Raw genomic sequence first — 23,858 nt, 5'->3', positions numbered from 1 at the left:
ATCTGAAAAATTACAGATATGTGAAAAGTACCGACACTGCCATCTATTATAACTTTTGTTGTTCTGTTTAATATATACATAGATTATGCCTCCAAAGAAGAGAGTTTGCTGGGGAAAGACAGCAACCGGTTTAAAATGACAGCAACAGACTGCAGTAATGCACCACATTCCAGAAGCTATTTTGAACATAATGCAAAATGGTGCATCAACATCTTCTGCCCAATCTGATAGAATTCTGGCAAAACTGTGTAGCAACAGATCGCCAGCAATTGCTTCATCAGAAATTGCCGTCCTAGCTCCTGCTAAAAGGGATTACCCTGCTATGTATAATCAGGGCAGCGCAAAAAGTTGTTTTGCACAAGCATTTCTATAGCCAATTACACGGATGAAATTTACGTATGCTTAATAATTTTACGCAAAACAGCCTTCAGACTTTCCCTATTAATTTCATCGTCTTTTGAATTATGAACATATTTACATCATAAGGGTTTTTTCGTTGTAAGGCTTTCTTTTTTAGTTGATTTTCAGCTAGCAAGACTTATCGTAGATGGCATAATAAGTCACACCCGGACAAGGTCGGGTTATACTGCCAGTATATATATATATATATATATATATATATATATATATATATATATATATATATATATATATATATATTATATTATATACATATATATATATATATATATATATATATATATATATATCTGGTGTTGCCATCCGGTTTCACCAGTCCTCAGTCAAATCGTCCAACCCATGCTAGCATGGAAAGCGGACGTTAAACGATGATGATGATGATGATGATGATATATATATAGATAGATAGATATATATACATATCTGTAAAAATATGTGACACTTATTCGGTAGCCATGATAAAACTCCGAATTTCGGATGCTGGGGTGGGAACCCACGCCAACATCTGTTCAGTTATCCGGCCATTGAAAATTCTTGTGAAAAATGACCATTAAACAAAGGGAAATTACTGTATGGTTGACCGTTATTAAAACAAAAGAGCTATAGACCGCTAAGTAAGGGGAGGGGGTAAAAGTAAGGGATTAGAAAAGTCTATCGTGTTCCCGTAAGCGCACCAATCCGTACATTCACCTATATATATATACTAAACCACCCTCGCTTGAAATACATACATGCTCATGTATTGTTAGTTTATATTCTAGTAAAACGTTTAAATTGTATTTTAAACAAAAGATTCGTTAAGATAAGCTTTGCATTTATTTTCAATAATATTGTTAAGTGTTTTTCTTTTTATAGGTGAAATAAATATTTTTATATAAATTCATGTAATATTTTTGTTAGTTTATATTCTAATAAATGTAAAGTTAATAATGTCAAGTTAATATTTTTAGCTTAACCTTAAACTTCAATAAGATGAGTATTACATTTATTTTTAATAATATTGTTAAACATTTTTCTTTTATTTATTGGTAAAATAAGTATTTTTATAGAAATTCATTTGTTATATATTGTTAGCTGATATTCTAATATACGATATGTTAATAGTGTGACATTTAATTTTAGTTTAAACTAAAGCTTCGATAAGTATAATATCGTTAAATATTCTTTTATTTATTAGTAAAATAAGTACTTTTACTTCTTGATATAATAAGTATTTTTATATAAATTCATTTGTTATTTATTGTTAGTTGATATATATACATTCATTTTATTATTATTATTATTGTTGTATTTTGACCCGAAGATTAGCTATATTTTTGAATAGAATTGATTTTCGATCGATTTATTTTAATCGATTTTATTTTATTTTATTTTCTATTTGAAAATTTGGTTATGAAACACGTGTAGTTGTTTTATTATTTTAATGATTATTACTTTGTATTTTATTATAATTCTTTTTAGTGTATTTACTAATTAAATTTTTCTATATGTGAGTGAATTTTCAGGGATGAGTTCATGAACTTTGGTTCTTTTCTCTAAATTACATATATATACATGTACATATATATATACATATACATGTATACATATACATGTATACATATACATGTATATACATATACATGTATACATATACATATACATGTATATATATATATACATATACATGTATACATATACATATATATACATATACATGTATACATATACATCTCTCTCTCTCTCTCTCTCTCTCTCTCTCTCTCTCTCTCTCTCTCTATATATATATATATATATATATATATATATATATATATATATATATATATATATATATATATATATATTATTATGATTGACCGTTGACTGAACACTATTCAATTTTTTTTCTCCGTGTTTTTCTCCTTGTCTCCGTATTCTTTCTGTTGAAGAGCGTAGCTCGAAACGTCAAAGACTTTCCGTATTCCCGAGCATCATACTAATATATACTTTTGTTATTTACACCACCTGTCCTCGTCTGTTGTTATTATTTGTATATTCTCCCATATATATATATATACATCTATACATATACATCTATACATATAGTGAAACTATTAAAACTGAAAGTATCATCTCAAATTACAATAGAAATGTTATTGTTTTACTTTTGACACATAATACTGAAATAGTGTAAGAGATAAGGAAATTGCTTCTGTGTTACATTAGGCAAGAAGCTGAAAATTTGTTTGGCCCATGACACGGCTGGTTCCTAAGTAAGGCATGTGTAAAATTTGAATGAAATCGGTTGGGTAGTTCTCAAGTTTTACTTATGCACACACACAGACATTCTCAGTTTTGTATATATATATATACATTTCCTTATGCTATCCTATCCAGCATGTGTCTCAAATATTTGTATGATGTAGTACTCAGCTGAAATTTTATACATGCATGTCCATGAGCATCCATGTATGGATATGGTACATACGATTACATATCTCATTCATTCTAAGCTGAGGCACTGCATATTGTGTTGTTTAAACCCAAAGTCAGCTCTGCTAACGCAAATGTGTATCAAAGGTATCTTTTGTCTTTTGTTTTTTTAAGATGGTAAAGGGTGTGAGATGAGAAAAATTTAACAGTTATTTCCAGCAGGATAAGTGATGACATAGAGGCTCCTTCGTGTATAAACATACAGTGTGTGTGTGACATTGAAAATTTCAATACCACTACAAAACAAAATATTGCCATCCCATTATATAGCGTTATTCTTGAGGCTAAACTACAAGATCCACCTAGCTCCATTTAGGTAAAATATGTTAAGATATTACCATATCAACAAACACTGAATGTCATGTCATATGGCTTTCATCAAAAACTCCTACCGAATTATACCTTTCCCACTTAAATTTGTCACCTTAAATCAATTTAAGAAACAATGTTTCCCTCCTTCTTTGCTCAACCCCAATAAATTCAATGTCTAAATAAATCTGGCACTGAGGCTTACAAAATGCAGCCAAATGAGGCTTTATATCTAGTTGAAACTAGTTTTCTGCCATCAATAATACTCTCAGGAAAGGCATGAATGTTCAATTTATTTGACCAACTTTATAATCCTGGAGTTTTATGTCTAGCCAATGATAAATCTAGTGTGTGTTGTGAAGTAGAAACAATATCTCTCTCTATATATGCATGAATTGTCTGCTTGTAAATCTGCCTTGTAATCAGAAACTATAAAATAAAGACCTGTAAAACTATTTATATTATTATTATTCAACACTTCACAAGGAAGTTTGTGTAACATTTGATATGAAAAATATCAGCCAAATCTCCCTCAAAATGCACCCTGTTATCTCACAAGCAAAATAATGTACAGAGAGAAAAACCAAAAATGAAGTAGTTATGTCCAATATCTCTTTCCTCCACAGAACAGTGGAATAGAGAGACAGAGAACAAGTGACATACATGAAGGGAAAGAGAGGTAGAGAATGTGAGACACATTCAAGAAAGGGGAACATAATTAGGGAGAGCAATGGTGATGTAGTACCAGTATGTTTGTGTGACATCAAATTGGTTTTCACCTTATTTTTTTTCCTCGTTTGGTCTCTCTTGAATCTTTCTTACTCTCTGCCTATATCTGGCATAGTGGAAGAGAGAGAAATAGACAATGAGAGACATCAAGAGAAAGGAAGGAGTGTGACAATGATGATCGCAGCAGTTTGAAAACTTGATGAAAAGACACAACAGAAACAGTCTATTGCAGTGTTCTTTTGTATTAAGGGAACGCAGAATTTCCCCATTATATAAATCATACAATGTTGGAATGGATTATAAATTTATATTCACATTACAACATTGAATAACATATTCCCATACATTAATATATAATATTGGTCTCTGATTTCCTATCCATCCATCTACATACACCCGACAAGTAACTGAAATAAAGGAGCAAACACACACAGAGAGACACACTTCATTGCTAACAACTTCTTGAGTGACCATTTAAGAAACTTCATAATAGATTTAATTCTATTTGGCATGTCTTATGGCTTTCATCAAAAACTCCTTTCTATTATACTTCAATTATACCATTGTCAATATTCATTGCAGCTTTAAAAGTTTACTAGAATTCATGTCAGCTCATAAAAGAATAATTTTAAAGAATATCTAATTAGTGAACTGTTAAGGAAGATTAATTATAGATCTGTTTAGAGGTACTGACAGTAATATACTAAGGTGGTTTAGTCTATTAGTTTCCATTTATTTACATAGGTGTATCAATCTATATAATGTGTGTGTGCATATCTAAAATCTCATTAGTGGTACTGGTCAGTATCAATGTATATGTGTTCCATCTTCATAACTGGGTATAGCCAGGTCCCTCTGTTAGTTCCCCAACTGTCATTTTTTTTACATCATTAATGTTTTTGGCAAAAGACAGTAACATTGAACAGTCTTAATTCTTCACCTTTATATACCTGGAGCCTTATCTCAGTAAGGAAAAATTGTTTATTTGATTCTTTATGAATTTGTTTTTTGTTTTTTTTATTTTTCACTTGCAATGATCAAAACATGAAAATGCTTAATTACACTAGGAATCCTAAGTTGAAATTTCCCCTCGCCTGAATCATTACCAAATGGAGAGGTTAAGTTCTACAATAGCATTAAATGAAACAAATAAAGATAATGTAAAAACATATTATGACCTTGCAGCATAAATATCCACCCTAAGCCAGAAAATATCAGAATACCTCTTAAGCACCCCAGTACACTGCAGTACACTATGCTGCATTATACTGCAACATATCTCTATTCCATAAAACTGTTTACAACGTTAACAATTGCTGCATTTCTATAAATATTGATTTTTTTTTTTTACAAGGCAAGAGATACAATCTGTGTTCATTAAATTGACTCAGTATATTACTGATACTATTTTACTGAATCCCAAAAGAACGACGGGCAAAGTTAATTCTGTTGGCATTTAAAATGCTGAGATTAAATCCATTATATATTCAAAATCGCTTCTGTCACAACTAACTTTGTCGCCTTGGCTTCTATGATTAATATTAAAAAGTACAGTCACTATCAGTTCTATGAAAACTGAAACAAAGAAATCTTGTAATGTAACGAAGATGTTGATGGAAGTAGTGATGACAGTGAACATAAATGGGACTGGTTTTTGTTTCCCCAGTTTGTTCTCAGCTGACTTAACACAATGATACACACTTTATAGCAGAAAAGAAAAGAAATAAAAACCTACAACGAAAATAAAACAAACCAGAATTCATAACTTTTCCTTATTACAATACACACACGCACGCACACTTTGCGGTCAGCTGAAGCTTTAAATATGCTTGTCCGTGAGCATCCATGTATGCATATGAATACATACGATTACATATCTCGTTCATTCTAAGCCGAGACACTGCATATTGTGTTGTTTAAACCTGAAGTCATCTCTGTTAAAGCAAATCAAATGTACCCTTTTTTTTTTTTTTTTCAGACAGTAAATGAGAAAGATTTGACAGTTATTTCCAGCAGGATGAGCGACGGCATAGGGGTTCCCTAATGTATAAACGTATGATGTATGTATGACATTAAAAATTTCAATCCCACTACAAAACAAAATATTCTTTTCTACTCTAGGCACAAGGCCCGAAATTTTGGGGGAGGGTGCCAGTCGATTAGATCGACCTCAGTACGCAGCTGGTACTTAATTTATCGACCCCGAAAGGATGAAAGGCAAAGTCCACCACAAAACAAAATATATTGCCACCCAGTTATATAGCGTTATTCTCGAGGCTAAACTGCAAAACCCACCTAATTGTAAAAATATTACCGTATCAACAAACAACTGAATGCGGAAGTTTTCATTGATACGTATATTGATACCTCACTGTCTCTCACATACGCAACTATACCAGTCACTAATAAATATACAATTGTGTTTTTTTTTGTAATTCGGAGTGGTTTTTTTTGTAATTCGGAGTGGGGTTTTTTTTTGTAATTCGGGGTATTTTTTTCTTCTTTTGTTAATAGTGACAGGACCCCTTGATAAATACCATGGTTGACACCCTCTCTAACCGGTACTACCAACAGCTGTTGCTTAGTTCCATCTCAGTGTTGATTGAACAGACTGATGTTTAAAGGAGTCCGAGCCCTGACTGTCCCATCTTCTTATTCAAAAAGTGTATTGAGGACCATATCTAATGTGTCCTTTCGTAAGACACTAGATGTGATTCGAGGAAGACTTGGCAGTTATGTCTTAAGATGTAGGATATGATAACGAAAATTTGACTGCCATTTCTAGCCGGTCAAACAATCGTTTATAAACTCTTTCGCTGTCTTGCTCATCAACTGTAGCAGGGCTACGAACATGCAAATCATAAAGAAGAAAGAGAAATCGTAATGTTTATATATCTTTCCCTAAAGCATTAAACAACATATCTGAAAGGAAACAGTTTCGAATGAAAAACTGAGTAAATTAAAATATCTTTTCTGCGTGTATCAATTATTACTTTGAAATTATGTGTTCATCACTTAGTTAAATAACAAAAGGAAGAGGCATCCAGTTTCCTGCTTACAAGAACAAAACCTATTTAGCAACTCCCTGCCCCCTTGGCCTATTAAGTACATTGTTAAGTCACTTAAATACTCATATATGGATATTACATATAATGTTTCCCTCTGTATTTGTTTACAATACTATTTAACCCTCCCATCTGACTTCATAATAATAGCAGTCATCCCTTCCTTCTGACCTCATAACAATAAAAAACATTAACAAACAATCCTTCCGCTTGGCTTCAGAAAGAAAAGTAAAAACACGATGAAAAATTGTACTGCACTTTCTATACACTCATGAAGATGTAGTTCTCTCCATCCGGCCAAATAACATATTTCCAAACACTGAAAAATGAATGGCTGCACAACAACGCTAAAATAAATAAAGAAAGAAAACTTATATTACTATTTATATAAATTTCCAATTGCTTAATTAAGATTTATAGTCTTCGAAGGTCCCACAGTTACTTACTGCTTGTTTGTTAGATGTAGTTGGATATGAATTTGTGAATAGCAGTGGTTGGGTTGTATATGGCAAGTGTACAGAGAATGCAGTGTAATTCTTAATAACAATAATATTGAGAGAGGAATATATGGATATGTGTATGTTTTTAAGGTAAATTAATTTAATAGACGAAAACACTAAGCTCGATAATGTTAAAAATATAAACGTGATACCCAAAAAGTTAACTTACTTGAGCAGACGAAGTTTAACAGAATCCGAACGGATAGTCTCCGAACGTGGCTTGCCTTGGCACATTGTTTTTAATCGAATGAGAGAAAGGGCTACTGCTAGCGGAGACAGATCCTCCGCATGAAGAATGGACAAAAGAAACGTGAGAAAACGGTTTGGAGAGCACAATGCTGTCCTTTATTGTGTGCTGGCCATAACTCCTCACTTCAACTGTTGCACTATGACACGAACACAAACGCAAGCGATTTAGATATAAACTGAACCTATACCTTTAAAACCAAGACTCCACAGTCTCTCTCTCTCTCTCTCTCTCTCTCTCTCGACAACTATTTCTGTCTTGTAAAATAGTGATGCAGTTGTCAGTACCTTCTAGCTATAAACAGTCTCTTATAACTGCGGAACAATCAATATTTTTCTGTTTGTACGACGACACCAGCCATCACTACTAACAACTAGAACTGCAAATTACAGCAATGACAAATTATTTAACCAGTTATAATAATAACTGATTTTAACATAGGGACCAGGAATCTAGTGGGAGAAGAATTGTCAGTTATATCGATCCCAGCACTCCTAGAATGATAAAAGAAAAGTTGACGACACCGAGATTTGAACTCAGAGCGTAATTAAATACCGCAAGGTATTTTATCCAACGCTCTAACGATTCTTTATTTCTTTTATATGGAGAGAGAAAGAGAGAGAGAGATGATTTCTGATATAGGCACAAGGCTCCAAATCAGCTCTGTCCCAGCTGATTGATGATTAATAACATCCCGACATTTTATATAGCTGGCGTTATATTATCAATATCTTCCCACCCCACCACCTTTTTTTTTAAAGAAGCGGGATGTGACTAACAGATTTAGATGCTATTTTTAACAAATTAATAGACAGAGTGGAGGCTCCCTAGCTAGCTTGTTTTAAGCTACAATTTTGTAAGAAAGATATGTAGTTGATCGAATCAACTTTCAGCATATTCCTGCTACTCATTCTGCTTACAATTGACACAAAGGACAAATGACACATGCATACTTTTCTCAAGTGATTTCAAGTGGGAATCAAAATTGCCACAAGAACTTTTGCTGCTTGTAAACTGTTTTTCTAGTCTATGACGCTCTTAAGTGTTATCGTTTCTGGAGTTTCCCTTTAAACTCGATAAAAACCAAAAATAGTAAGAAAAGTTGCTCTGCGCCTAGGTAAAAGAAACTATGGCACTGTCATAGTATTAGCTGTCAGAATTGAAAGTAGAACTGACAAGGAACGTTACTGCTGGTTTGAGTTGATTCTTTGGCTACTGACTAGCCGGAGCTATCTATCTGTCTGTCTATCACACTATCTCTCTCTCTATATCTATCTATCACTCGTTCACCTCTGTTTGTGTCCGTAGAATTTATCAAATTAGAAAACGCAAATTTAATATAAAAATATATTTTCTGAAATTGCAAATTATTTAAAATATAAAAATATAATTTTCAACAGAGAGAGTTTATCAAAATAGAAAACAAATGAAGTTTGAAGTTTAAAAATAATAGGATCGACCACTCACGACTAGCTAGCGCGGACGCGCGACTGTGCGTTCGGGACCACTCTGCTTTAGTAGTACCCTTATACTCTGTGTGTTTTCAAATGCATGGATATAGGTGTCAAATTTGTTCCAATAACTTTCGAGTGATAGATAGAGAGAGAGAGACAGACAGACAGACAGGTAGCTCGCTCCGGCCAGTCATGGTATTAGCTGTCAGTAGCCAAAGAATCAACTCAAACCAGCAGTAACGTTCCTTGTCAGTTCTACTTTCAATTCTGACAGCTAATACCATGACAGTGCCGAAACTATTATTTTATTTCGATTCGGATAAAAAATTAAACTTATTTGCGATCTTTGTGAACCCGCTGTCAAACTTGTATCAATCTATTTGTCAACTGCGAAAGAGGAAGTTTTTATCTTCCTTGCTAGTGTGTGTTAGGGGATATACTGAATGCAGTGAATTATTTTTCATGTTGGTTTTAAATTGGGAGAGTGATTATAGGAAAATTTGGTTATGAATTCTATCAGATGACGCCACCGCATAAAAGTGAGATTTAAAAAAAACAGAAATTATTCAATAAATAGTCTTTTGTATTTCTTAACTGCACCAAAAATATCTCATGATTAAGTTAACTGCAAGCACAGTGGCAAAGCTGAAAGTTTGACAAAGTGAAAATTTACTTGTTATGGTTATCTCTACAGATATTCTAGAGAAATTATAACCAGCAGGTATTGACTTAAAAGAAAAAACGTTTAATATACTTTATAGTATATTAAGGTTGCATAACGAAATACCACATACGTACAAGTCATTAGTAAAGCGAAAGTGGCATATTAAACACAAAAGTCGCCAAATATTTAGATACACCTGTCTCAAATCATTTCTATTCACACAAGTCAAACTTGTCCCTTACTCTATTTCCACAGTCGGTAAAATAAAGACAATTTTAAAATTGATTAAATAAGACCGACTCTATTCTCAGCTAGTATTTATTTTATCGATTCCGAAAGGAAGAAAGACAAAAAGTCAGCCTTTGGAAATTTGGGGCGCGAAAGTCTGTTACTCTACCGATTCTGCCATTCGACTAAATTCCTCTCGTAAAAATTAGTAACTGTAACCTTTATTATTATCTCTGCTGTTAGAGGTTGATTACCATTTGAAATAAACAATACTTCAGCTCATGCGACAAAATCGTTGAGAAAGACATTAAAGTGTCAAACGTAAAAAAAACGATTGACAGAATCGCACAAACAGCGAAGCCTTAGAATAGTTAACAGTGTTTGTCTATGTTTTGAATACACGTTTGATCAGGGTCTGCTTCTCTTTACCTCAGTAATAATATACTGAGGTTGAAACGAACCATTGAAAGAGCTTGCACATTATCCGTCGACCTCCTAGAAATAGCAACCAAAACTGCCAAATTATACCTTACAGTCTTTTTCAAAGGATACAGTGGGTACTGTAGCCCGGAAGATTGGATGACGATAGTTTGAATACTATATAATTATCACTATGTCATAATGTAGCAGATTTTATGGAACTTTTATCAAAGCCACTTTATCACATGGTCTCAACAATTCCCTCTGATAAAAAAAAATGACATGTCAGAATTCATCATCATCATCGACGTCCTCTTTTAGCGTCCACTTTTCCGTGCTTGCATGGATCAGAAGGAATTTGTTCAAGCAAATCTTCTTCGGCCGGATTTCCTTCTTGTCGTTAGCCCCCACTTGTTTCCAAGTAAGGTAATATGAATCCATAACCAGACGTTTTCACTGAAAATTGGAAATGAACGATTCTGCTTGTATAGCAATGACGCTCTTTTACAAATATCACACAATGCAAAGACATACTTGTGTATTTGAGGGCCTAATGTCTTCGTGTTGTATTTTGCTGGGTAATGTCAATGAATGACGCTGGTGGTATTTGTTCATGTAATTGATGTTTTCTGGTCTTATGAAACACGTGTACATTGCGTAAAACATTAATGCTAATTATGTTTCCAGTGATCCTTCTTTCTTTTTATATACAACACACAGACTCCACACACTAACCTTTCTGGAGTTACGAGGATTGTCTGACAGACCGCATAGGAGGAAAGAGTTGAGCATGGAACCAATTTACTACACTGATGCTTCTTGGTAATGTGTTGCACTTATTGAATTATATGATGGGCTTCTTTCAATTTCCACCAATCAAATCCACTCACAAGGCCTGAGAACAGTAAAAGGCCTAAAATGCTGTGCAGTAGGACTGAACATGAAACCACACTGTTGGGAAGCAAACTTATAACAACACAGTCAATTATTTTATTTGATTTTGTAATAACCTCTTTATGGTGATAATAATTATAATAATAATAATAATAATAATAATAACAGTAATCCTTTCTACTATAAGCACAAGGCCTGAAATTTTAGAGGAGGGGGCTAGTCAGTTATATCCAACCCCAATACTCAACTGGTACTTATTTTATTGACCCCGAAAGGATGAAGGGTAAAGTAAATCCTGGTGGAATTTGAACTCAATGTAAAGATGGATGAAATGCCACTAAGCATTTTGCCCAGTGTGCTAACAATTCTGCCAGCTCGCCACCTTAATAATAATAATAATGGATGGAATGAAATCCAAGCAGTTAATATATGGGTGACAGCATCACTTTGATATGAAGCAGGAATTATAAAATGGCAAAAGAGAGAAATGAAGAAAATGGATACCAAGACCAGAAAAATGTTGACAGTACACTGAGCCTTCCGCCTTAAGTGTGATACCGATAGGGTGTACTTGTCCAAAAGAAAGGGAGAGGTTTGATCAGTTGCCAAGAGTGTATCGAAGCAGAAGAAAACTGCCTATAAAAAATGCTGTGGAGCCACTGTTGAAACACATGATGTCCAGCATCATCAAAACTGAAAATTGTGTAACTAAAGAAAAATTTAAACAAGAAATGAACAAAAATAAAGAAAAAGCATGGAAGGGAAAAAAATGTACGGTCAGTTTGCAAGAGATGTAAATGCCATACAGAGGACCAGTGGCTATGAATGAGGAGGAGTGACCTGAAGATAGAGACAGAAGCACTCATATGTGCAGCCCAGGAACAAGCGTTAAGGACCAATTATAAGATGTGCAGATTTGACAACACTACCGATAGCGACTAATGCAGAATGTGTGGTGAGAGGAGTGAAACGGTATGGCGCATCGTTAGTGAATACCTGAAATTGGCTGAATGCGAATACAAATGATGTCATGACAATGTGGCAAGAATGATCCATTGGAGCTCTGTGGAAATCACGGTCTACAAAGAGCAAAGATGTGGTATGAGAAAACACCAGAAGGAGTTACCAAAAATGAGAACTGCAAAATCCTGTGGGATGTAGTGATCCAGTGTGATCACCTGACCAGACATAGGAAACCGGATATTGTTGTGGTGAATAAAAAAGAAAGAACATGTGTAATCGACATAGCATGCCACAGTGACAACAGGATCAATGTGAAAGGAGAAGAAAAAATAAACAACTATGATGATTTAAAGTGAGAAATCCAAAAGTTGTGGTCAATGAAGAGAGTAGACATGGTGCACTTGGAAGTATCAGCACTCAACTACCAACATGGCTGAAAAAGAGCGATGCAAGTGTGAAGGTAGAACACCTACAAAAATCAGCATTGCTTGGAACTGCAAGAATTCTTTGCAGGGTTCTTGAAGCATGACCGGTAAACAAGTGTCACCTTAATCTGCTGGCTGTGGACAGCTGACACTTTCCATCATACGCAGCAAAATAAGCTGTAAATTTTCATATAATAATAATAGCAATAATAATAGTAAAGATGAGGATATCAAATTTTGGTACAAGGCCAGCAAGTTCAGGGGAGGGGGTAAGTCGATTGCATCGACCCCAGTACTCCGCTGGTACTTATTTTATTGAACTCCCCAAAGGGTGAAAGCAAAGCTGACCTCAGTGGAATTTGAACTCAGAATGTGAAGATGAACGAAATGCTGCTAAGCATTTTGCTCAGCATGCTAGTGATTCTGCCAGCTTGCCACCTTAATAATAATAATAAAATCTTAATTTCTCCAGATTCTGAAAGGGTTACTGCTAAATCCTCACTTCATGATGGGTTGTTAGGTGCTAAACCATCAGGCAAATCCTATTTCATCCTGAATACCACATTGGTCATCCCAGCTCTCCTTCCTAAATTGAGGTATACAGGTCACCAGAGGTATGCAGAATGTAGAATGAAAGACTTGCAGTGAATTTGAAGTCCCTTAAATTGATAAGTCTGACATGATATCCATGCTGCCACTTCCCTTGTTCACTAAACAGCAGTAGCAAGGACAGCACCCACTCTCTGATCTAAGCGGTATGTAATCAGTCAAAATAACATTTCCATTGTTACCTCCATTGGAGTCCTAATCATGCTCAATGTAATATGACCCTCACAAACCTTATGAGTTTAGCAGGGGTGGGAGGTTTACATATTTACCCTCACCACATCCATTTACACAGTAAGTGCTATGACATTGCAGCACAGATATTGACATCTCAAGAGTAATTATTAACTAACTGCATTCCACATGGGAACTCATTGTCCTGTCATGATCTCCCTTTACCGCCAGCAACTAACATTAACACAACACCAATAGCTAATATCATCAGCCCTGCCATTACTACCACAGTCATCATCATCATCATCATCATCATCAACAACACTTATTACTACTAGTACTGCCATTGCTACAACTACAATCATCATTGCTGCTGCTACTATTACTACTACTACTACTACTACAAGTTGAAGTACTATCATAACTAGCACTATCACCTGTACTGACAACACTGCTACTAGAAGCCAAGGAGGGAATCTCTAGGTAGTCATAGAAATAGCAGCTAATTTCCTTTTGAATCAAACTTAAAATGACACATTGGGTAACATATTCTTGGATATACTATCGGAAAATAAAATAGAATGGTTGTCATTGCAATAGCGTCGATTATAGGTCTGTTTGATGAGAGTTGTTTAAGGACTAAATATTAACAACACTATGACCACCACCACCATCATTGCAGCAGTAACATCACAACTGTTGTACAAACATTATTTACACTTGACGGATATTTGTCCTCATCTTGCTTGCTGTTAATGCAACATTTCGGCTGATATACCCTCCAGCCTTCATCAGGTGACTTGGGGAAATTTCGAACTTGGGTTCTCATTCCTAAGGTGTTTTTTATGTTGCTATTATTATTATTATTATTATCATCATGATGTAGTGGTTAAGAGCACAGGCTACTAACCCCAATATTCCAAGTTCGATTCCAGGCAGTAACCTGAATAATAATAATAATAATAATAATAATAATAATAATAATAATAATAACAACAATAATAATAGAAACATCAAAAAAACCCTTAGAAATGAGAACCCACATTCGAAATTTCCCCAAGACACCTGATGAAGGCTGGAGGGTATATCAGCTGAAATGTTGTGTTAACAACAAACAAGATGAGTACAAATATCCATCAAGTGTAAATGTAAATAATTCCTCATCTCTTAAATATAGAACTATTGTACAAACACTACTATAATTTCCTCCACAAAGATTACATCATTCTTACCACCTCTCCAACACTACCATTATCACTTTATCACCATAACCAGTACACCTATTATACAATCATTACATCATTATTTAACATGAGCCAAGAAGAGAAACCTCTATGTGGTCAACTGACATGTTAACAATAGTGACCAAATCTCCTTCAAATCACATCCTAAAATCTTTTTTTAAAAAAGCAGGACACATTTGATGATACTGTCTCAGATATAGAAAAATATTTGGGGTTACAGAATAACAAGATTTCCCACTATGGCAATTATTATATTGATTTCTGATTTTGGCACCAAGCCAGCAATTTCAGGAGAGGGGTAAGACAATTATATCAACCCCAGTGCTCAACTGGTACTTATTTCATCAACCTTCAAAGGATGAAAGGCTAAGTCGACTTCAGCGGATTTGAACTCAGAACATGAAGATGAACAAAATGCTGCCTTGCATTTTGCATGGTGTGTTAATGATTCTGCAAGCTCGCAACCTCAGCTACAATTATAATATTGATTTCTGATGTAGGTACAAGACCACAAATTTTACTGTTGGGGCAGTTAATTAAATCAATCTCAGTTCTTGCCGATCATTTATTTTATGTGCTTTGGAAAAATGAAAACCAACAGTTGACCTTTGTGGAATTTTAATTCAGAATACAAAGAGGATGTGAATGAAATTACAAGGCATTTAATCCTTCATTGTATCCTTCCTGTCATTTACTATCCTCTCTGCAGTTATTACATCATCACTATCTTTGTGACTATATCTAAAGACTCCCTTTGGTCACAAAGTACAACACCAGGCAAGGCTGTTTGTGAGAGACCAGCAGTCACCAATGCATACCAATCTTCCCTTTCCAATGATGTTGTCCAAGGGAAAGGCAAAGGCTGATACAGCTTGGCAACAGTGACATTGCAACTTATTTCTAGAGCTAAGTGAACTGGAATAGTGTGAAATAAAATGTCTTGCTCAAGAACACAATATATAACCCAGTCCAGGAATCAAACTCACAATCTCACAATCATAAGCCTCACACTCTAACCACTGAGCCATGCACCTTCATGCAACTATATCAGTACACAACAAAATTTGTGTGTGAAGTTACTTGTGCAACTATATACACTGATATATACAGATAATCACTGTGTGATATAACATAGCAGCTAAGGTATTCATCATCATCATCATCATCATCATCATCGTTTAACGTCCGCTTTCCATGCTAGCATGGGTTGGACGATTTGACTGAGGACTGGTGAACCGGATGGCTACACCAGGCTCCAATCTGATCTGGCAGAGTTTCTACAGCTGGATGCCCTTCCTAACGCCAACCACTCCGAGAGTGTATTGGGTGCTTTTATGTGCCACCGGCATGAGGGCCAGTCACACAGTACTGGCAATGGCCACTCTCAAAATGGTGTTTTTTACGTGCCACCTGCACAGGAGCCATTCCAGTGGCACTGGCAATGACCTCGCTCGAATGCTTTTCTAACGTGCCACCGGCACAAGTGCCAGTAAGGCGACGCTGGTAATGATCACACTCAAATGGTGCTATTTACGGGCCACTAGCACGGAAGCCAGAGAGCTGCTCTGGCAATGATCACACTCGAACAGTGCTGTTAGTGCTCCACTGGCACAGGTGCCAGTCATCGAATATGGTTCAATTATGATTTCGACTTCACTTGCCCCAACAGGTCTTCGCAAGCAGAGTTTAGTGTCCAATGAAGGAGAGGTTGGCATGGGTGCCAGTCGTCGAATTTGGTTCAATTTCGATTTCAGATATATATACACACACACATACACACATATGTGTGTATGTAAAAAGAGAGTATTCTTTGAGTGTTTATGTTTACACACACATACATTATACACACATATCTATAAATATTTATACACATATATAGTTGATATATAAACAGAGCAAATTTATCTATTTCTCCATTGATTGAAAAAAAATTAACAACCTTAATCAATTTTTGAACCTTATTAAGTTCTTGTCAGAGAAACAAACGTGTTTGTATACATGACATATCCAGTTGCTACAGAAAACTGAACCTACTAATTTACATATTATAATTGCTTAACAGTTTATTTAATATCAGTAGCTTGTTTGCTTTCCTTGCTGGCATGGATTGTAATGGTCCGAGTCAGTTCTTATTTGAAGTTACTGTCCTCCTAGACAAACAGATCAAAAGGCTATGTCTCACTTGTACATCTCATTTTTGGTTTGGTTTCTATGACTGAATGCCCTTCCTATCAGAGCTGTTGATGATAGGATATCTCCAGTAACTTTGCTGGGTGGGATTTATTGTGACACTAACACTAGAGAGGATGTCATGCCTCTGGTCATTCACCAACCACTTTACTAAGTGTATTTGCTGTATTTTATCATGGCACTGACACTTATATTTTGTAAGACTAAAGAGTCCTCATTAAAGTTATGTTGTGTCTGTTTACTCAATGCAACATGAAGAACAATGTGAAGAGCAGATAGAGAGAGAGATGATGGGAGAAACAAAGGTGTGTGAGTGAAGAGAACAAGTGTGTGATAGAGAGAGCTGAGGTGAAGGGTGGGAGAGGTGGAGAGAGAAAGAACATTGACTGTTAGTATAGAAAGGGTGCTGGTCAGGTATATTTAGTACAGAATGGTGGTGGAGGAGGGTTTGGGTATAGGAAGATCTCGGGCCAACCCTCATTACACAGGACGCATAGCCAGAGAGAGGAAAGCAAGTGATTGTCAGAGAGATGAGAATCATATAAGCCCAATGACATAGAGAAATTCACTGTCATCTCATACAATGAACAGAGGAGAAGGAGCACAGATAGAAGGTGAGTAATAAAGAGAAGAATGATGCAGAAATGAGTGACAGAGGGATGAAAAAGAATCAAGTAGCTTAGCAGGTGGCAAACGTAGACTCAACAGGACATATGGGGTAAAAGACCCAAATACAGATAGATATATTACACCTCTCAGCCCTCAACAATATCACTTATTTCAACATTCATTTCACTACATGCACAGTTGGGAAGGTCTTCTCCAGTACCACATATTGTCAATCACTGTGGTTACATGTTGTCTTCTGTGTGAAGCCTAACATTCCAAAGGTCAGTTTTCACCACTTCAACTCACTAATTCTGAGGTTTCCTTCTTTCACAGGTTCCATCCACTTCGTGCACCCTATGCTTCTTTATGCAGTTGTCATCCTTGCAGTCTTTTCTTGAGCCCACTATAACTCATCCCTTTTATACACAGTTTTTCCCATAGCTAAAAGTGCACTCCATCGTTCATGCACATTAATAATATATATGATTGCTTCGTTCCTTTCTAGCTTTCACAAATCCATTGCATTCAGTGTCCATGTCACACTACTATGCAACATTACATTTCATACACTGGTATCATATAGTCTCCTCCACTTCAAACTGAGAGAGAAACCTTTCGTTGCCGGTAGAAGTAACAGCTTTTTGACTTCTTCCAGCCTGTGTATATGTATACACATATCTTTTAATAGTTGAGTGCTACTAGTACAATACCAATGGCTTCATGCAAAAAAAAAAAGAAGTTAAAATTATTCAATTGTAGCTTGAATAATAGTGGTAGTTCATTCATTTTTATAAGACTTGGTGCATTCAGCTTAACAAAAATGACCAAACTACCAGTATTGTTCAAACTAGGATTGAATAATTGTGAACTTTTTGCATGAGAGCAAAGGTATCATACTTACAGCACTCAACTACAAAAAGATTTTATATACCAATGCAATGTTCATCATTCTCTTGTTTGTTATTTATTATTACACACACACACACACACACACACACACACAAAATTAATTATAAATGTCAGTTGTCTTTCTGCCTACACAAGAATACAAAGAAACAGACAGGAAAGAAAGAAGGAAAACAAAATGGCTACACAAATATCCCAACAGATATCTGACAAAGGACAAGAGAAAAGGTAGTGAATTTGTCTTTGTCTTTCCAAAGTTTCAAATAGTTGCAGCTGATTCTCATGACAGTGTCAACAATGAGTATTTCAGGGGTTTAATCAATGGACCAATGTACTTACTGTAAGAGGCAGAGTATTTCACAGATGTTTATCTCATGAAGTAATCTTCAGGTAAAATCAGTATGACAATATGTAATGCAGCTGGCTCTTTGGATTTTGAATGTAATTCAATTAATGTACTTTAACACACTTTCTATCCATGTAATTTCACTCAAGAGGCTTGCTTTTGCTGCTCTAATGTGGTGGGAGGAGATACTTGCCCAAGGTGCTGCACAGTGAGATAGAACATGGGACTCCATGATTTCAAAGTAAACTTCTTAATCATTCAGCCATGTCTGAACCATATCACATTGTATACACTAACTTACACATGTTTACATTATTGTATATATTATGGCTAGCGTGCGCGCACACACACACACACACACACACACAGAGCAAATCTGACAGTAAACTGCAAATAATACAGAGGCGTGTATATGATCATAACCATACACAAAATGACTGTTTAAATAAGGAAAGCCGGTAATGGGAAACTGCCATTCAGAATGGACACTTCCTTCTGTAAATACAGCATTTCCTGTCTAGAAACCTGATGCTACCACACAACAAGCCAAGCATGATATTCTATAACACTTAAACAACTGAGGCATGAAAGCTGTTCTGAATTACTAGTTGAGATAGAATGGATATAGTTGATGATCAGATAGAAAAAGAAGAAAGAAAGCGAAAGAGAGAGGAAAGAGATATAAAGAGAGAGGGGAGGAATGAGGGAGTTAAATAAGTTGATGGATGGATATACAAAGATTAATTGATAGATAAACGAATGTACATGTAACTTGATGGATAAGTGTAGGTAGCTGAGTGTGGGGATTAGTTAGAAAGATAGATGCATATAAGTTAGTAAAATACCCTGATTACACCCTGTAAAATACCTTGATTCAAACAAAAACGTATGAATGCATACGTATATACATATGTGTGAATGCATATAGGTATCAAAGGACATACATACATGCACAACAAATCATTTTTAATGATTTTGAAGTTATATATTATCCTACCACAATTTTATTAAAGAAAACACAGGTTATGGTTTTATCTTTGTTTTCATCATAATTATCATTTTAACATGAGGTTCCAGAACTCCATAGTGCTTTCAAGTAGCAAAAGTGGGTTGATGAATCACCAATTCTATCAACTGGTAGTAATTCACCAACATGATGCTATGCAGAGGGACTGAACCCAGAACCATGTTGTTAGGAATTAAACTTCTTATGTATAATATATATATATATATATATATATATATATATATATATATATATATATATATATATATATATATTGTTAAATCAGGTAATGAAAGTCATGGAGAGAGTCATAGCCCAACTACTTAGGGAGCGAGTCAGTTTAGATGGGATGCAGTTTGGGTTCGTGTCAGGGAAAAGCACCACTGATGCTATATTTCTGGTAAGACAGCTGCAGGAGAAATACCTAGCCAAGGATAAACCTCTGTACCTGGCTTTCGTTGACATGTAGAAAGCCTTTCACGGAGTCCCCCGATCCCTCATCTGGTGGTCAATGAGGAAACTAGGGATAGAAGAGCCATGTACAGAGACGCTGTCAGTAAGGTGAGGATTGGCAATGAGTACAGTGAAGAATTCCAGGTAGAGGTAGGGGTCCACCAAGGTTCTGTCTTCAGCCCCCTCCTATTTATCATAGTCCTCCAGGCTATAACAGAGGAATTCAAGACAGGATGCCCCTGGGAGCACCTCTATGCTGATGACCTTGCACTAATTGCTGAGTTACTATCAGAACTAGAGGAGAAGTTTCAGGTGTGGAAGCAAGGACTAGAATCAAAGGGCCTTAGAGTCAATCTAGCTAAAACCAAAGTCCTAATAAGTAGGAAGGTAGAAAAAACACAAACCCCTTCAGGTAGATGGTGTAGGTAGAAACTCTATAAGATGCACCCAGTGCAAGCTATGGACACATAAGAGGTGCAGCAATATCAAAAGAAGGTTAACTAGGAAGTTAGTTTTTGTATGTTGCAGATGTTCAGGAGCTATAAACACTGTAAATGTGCAGAAAACAACTTCTGCCACATTCCAGGGAGAAAAACTACAAGTGGTTGATAGCTTCTGCTATCTAGGTGACCAAGTTAATAGTGGGGGAGGGTGCACTGAAAGTGTAACTGCTAGAATAAGAATAGCCTGGGCAAAGTTCAGAGAGCTCTTACCTCTGCTGGTGACAAAGTGTCTCTCTCTCAGATAAAAGGCAGACTGTATGATGCATGTGTACAAACAGCCTTGCTTCGTGGCAGTGAAACATGGGCCATGACTGCAGAAGACATGCGTAGACTCGTAAGGAATGAAGCCAGTATGCTCCGATGGATGTGTAATGTCAGTATGCATACTGGACAGAGTGTAAGTACTTTGAGAGAAAAGTTGAACCTAAAAAGCATCAGTTGTGGTGTACAAGAGAGACGATTGCGCTGGCATGGTCATGTGGTGAGAATGGATGATGATAGATGTGTCAAAAAGTGCCACACTCTAGCAGTTGAGGGAACCTGTGGAAGAGTTAGGCCCAGGAAGACCTGGGCTGAGGTGGTGAGGCACGACCTTCGAACATTGGGCCTCACCGACGCGATGACTTCTGACCGAGACCTTTGGAAATATACTTTACGTGAGAAGACCCAGCAAGCCAAGTGAGACCTAAATCCAAGGCTTTTGCCAGGGGTGTAGCCAGCCCACTGATGCGTACCTTTCCTTCATTGGACCTACTGAGGCAAATGAATTCGAAATCGAACTAAATTCGATGACTGGCACCCATGCCAACATCGTCTCCTTCATTGGACACGAAAATTCAGCTTGCGAAGACCTGTTGGGGCAAGGGAAAGAGAAATCGTGATGGCACTTGTGCCCAGTGTCGCCTTTCTGGCACTTGTATCGGTGGCACATGTAAAGACATTCGAGCGAGATCGTTGCCAGTGCCGCAGGACTGGCTACTGTGCAGGTGGCACGTAAAATACACCATTTTGAGTGTGGCCGGTGGCACATAAAAGCACCCAATACACTCTCGGAGTGGTTTGCATTAGGAAGGGCATCCAGCTGTAGAAACTCTGCCAAATTAGATTGGAGCCTGGTGTAGCCATCTGGTTCACCAGTCCTCAGTCAAATCGTCCAACCCATGCTAGCATGGAAAGCGGACGTTAATCGATGATGATGATGTATATATATATGTGTGTGTGTGTGTGTGTATACATATATATATAAACTTATTTATATATGTATACACACACACACACACATGCATACATACATGCGTACATACATACATTCATTCCTTCATTATCATGCTTAATGCGTGTGTGTCGTTGAACACTTTTAGGCTGTGGTATTTTATCAAGAGTAACTCCCATTAAAGATGTAGTGTGTATGATTATATATGTATGGATATATATGTGTGTGTATATATATATATATATATATATATATATATATATATATATATATATATATATATACATATATATATATATATATATATCTATATATATATATAGGCAATGTTAATTCTCTAAATGAAGTATTAACAGTAACTGCACGATAAAGTGTAGTATATTGCCACTTAAGTGTGGCTGACCCCTAGGGGTGGATGTTACTGTTGCTTTTAGCCCCAAGAGGACATCTCCTCCAGCTGGCTTATCGACACACGACTGTGTCCTGTTTGCCAAGGGAAGTTATCCCTCTCACCATGATCTGCAGCACGAACGGATCCGGATTTCAGGGTTATTTCCCTTCGTCGGCGTTCGATAGCTACTGACCTTGGTGAGAGAGACAAAAACCTGGCAATCTTATATCTACTTTTCCAGTGAAATTCTTCACTGATATCGAAAAGGTGAAAACAAGCAATGTTAATTCTCTAAATGAAGTATTAACAGTAACTGCACGATAAAGTGTAGTATATTGCCACTTAAGTGTGGCTGACCCCTAGGGGTGGATGTTACTGTTGCTTTTAGCCCCAGGAGGACATCTCCTCCAGCTGGCTTATCGACACACGACTGTGTCCTGTTTGCCAAGGGAAGTTATCCCTCTCACCATGATCTGCAGCACGAACGGATCCGGATTTCAGGGTTATTTCCCTTCGTCGGCGTTCGATACCTACTGACCTTGGTGAGAGAGACAAAAACCTGGCAATCTTATATCTACTTTTCCAGTGAAATTCTTCACTGATATCGAAAAGGTGAAAACAAGCAATGTTAATTCTCTAAATGAAGTATTAACAGTAACTGCACGATAAAGTGTAGTATATTGCCACTTAAGTGTGGCTGACCCCTAGGGGTGGATGTTACTGTTGCTTTTAGCCCCAGGAGGACATCTCCTCCAGCTGGCTTATCGACACACGACTGTGTCCTGTTTGCCAAGGGAAGTTATCCCTCTCACCATGATCTGCAGCACGAACGGATCCGGATTTCAGGGTTATTTCCCTTCGTCGGCGTTCGATACCTACTGACCTTGGTGAGAGAGACAAAAACCTGGCAATCTTATATCTACTTTTCCAGTGAAATTCTTCACTGATATCGAAAAGGTGAAAACAAGCAATGTTAATTCTCTAAATGAAGTATTAACAGTAACTGCACGATAAAGTGTAGAATATTGCCACTTAAGTGTGGCTGACCCCTAGGGGTGGATGTTACTGTTGCTTTTAGCCCCAGGAGGACATCTCCTCCAGCTGGCTTATCGACACACGACTGTGTCCTGTTTGCCAAGGGAAGTTATCCCTCTCACCATGATCTGCAGCACGAACGGATCCGGATTTCAGGGTTATTTCCCTTCGTCGGCGTTCGATAGCTACTGACCTTGGTGAGAGAGACAAAAACCTGGCAATCTTATATCTACTTTTCCAGTGAAATTCTTCACTGGTATCGAAAAGGTGAAAACAAGCAATGTTAATTCTCTAAATGAAGTATTAACAGTAACTGCACGATAAAGTGTAGTATATTGCCACTTAAGTGTGGCTGACCCCTAGGGGTGGATGTTACTGTTGCTTTTAGCCCCAGGAGGACATCTCCTCCA

General features: G+C 36.5%; 1 protein-coding gene across 3 annotated transcripts in view; it reads right to left on the bottom strand.

The window, feature by feature from the left end:
* The window catches only part of LOC106868482 (monocyte to macrophage differentiation factor 2), a 109,594-nt gene that overhangs the window by 67,783 nt on the left and 17,953 nt on the right, over nt 1-23,858 (bottom strand). The window contains exon 1 of one of the 3 annotated variants that reach the window (XM_052969259.2): nt 9,192-9,609. The exons of 1 other annotated variant lie outside the window; for it this stretch is intronic. Coding sequence is in view for 1 of the 2 variants with exons in the window: in XM_014913770.3 (XP_014769256.1) it covers nt 7,647-7,711 (65 nt within the window). In the remaining variant the exon portion in view is untranslated. Of the gene's footprint in view, nt 1-7,646; nt 8,645-9,191; nt 9,610-23,858 lie in introns of those variants that run through there. One more of the 3 variants, XM_014913770.3, reaches the window with a different exon arrangement.

This window comes from Octopus bimaculoides, chromosome 1, assembly GCF_046866305.1.
Source record: "Octopus bimaculoides isolate indiv1 chromosome 1, ASM4686630v1, whole genome shotgun sequence".
Lineage (NCBI taxonomy): Eukaryota > Metazoa > Mollusca > Cephalopoda > Octopoda > Octopodidae > Octopus > Octopus bimaculoides.
Note: the sequence above shows the minus strand (reverse complement) of the source record. Positions and strands in the feature narration are given on the sequence as shown.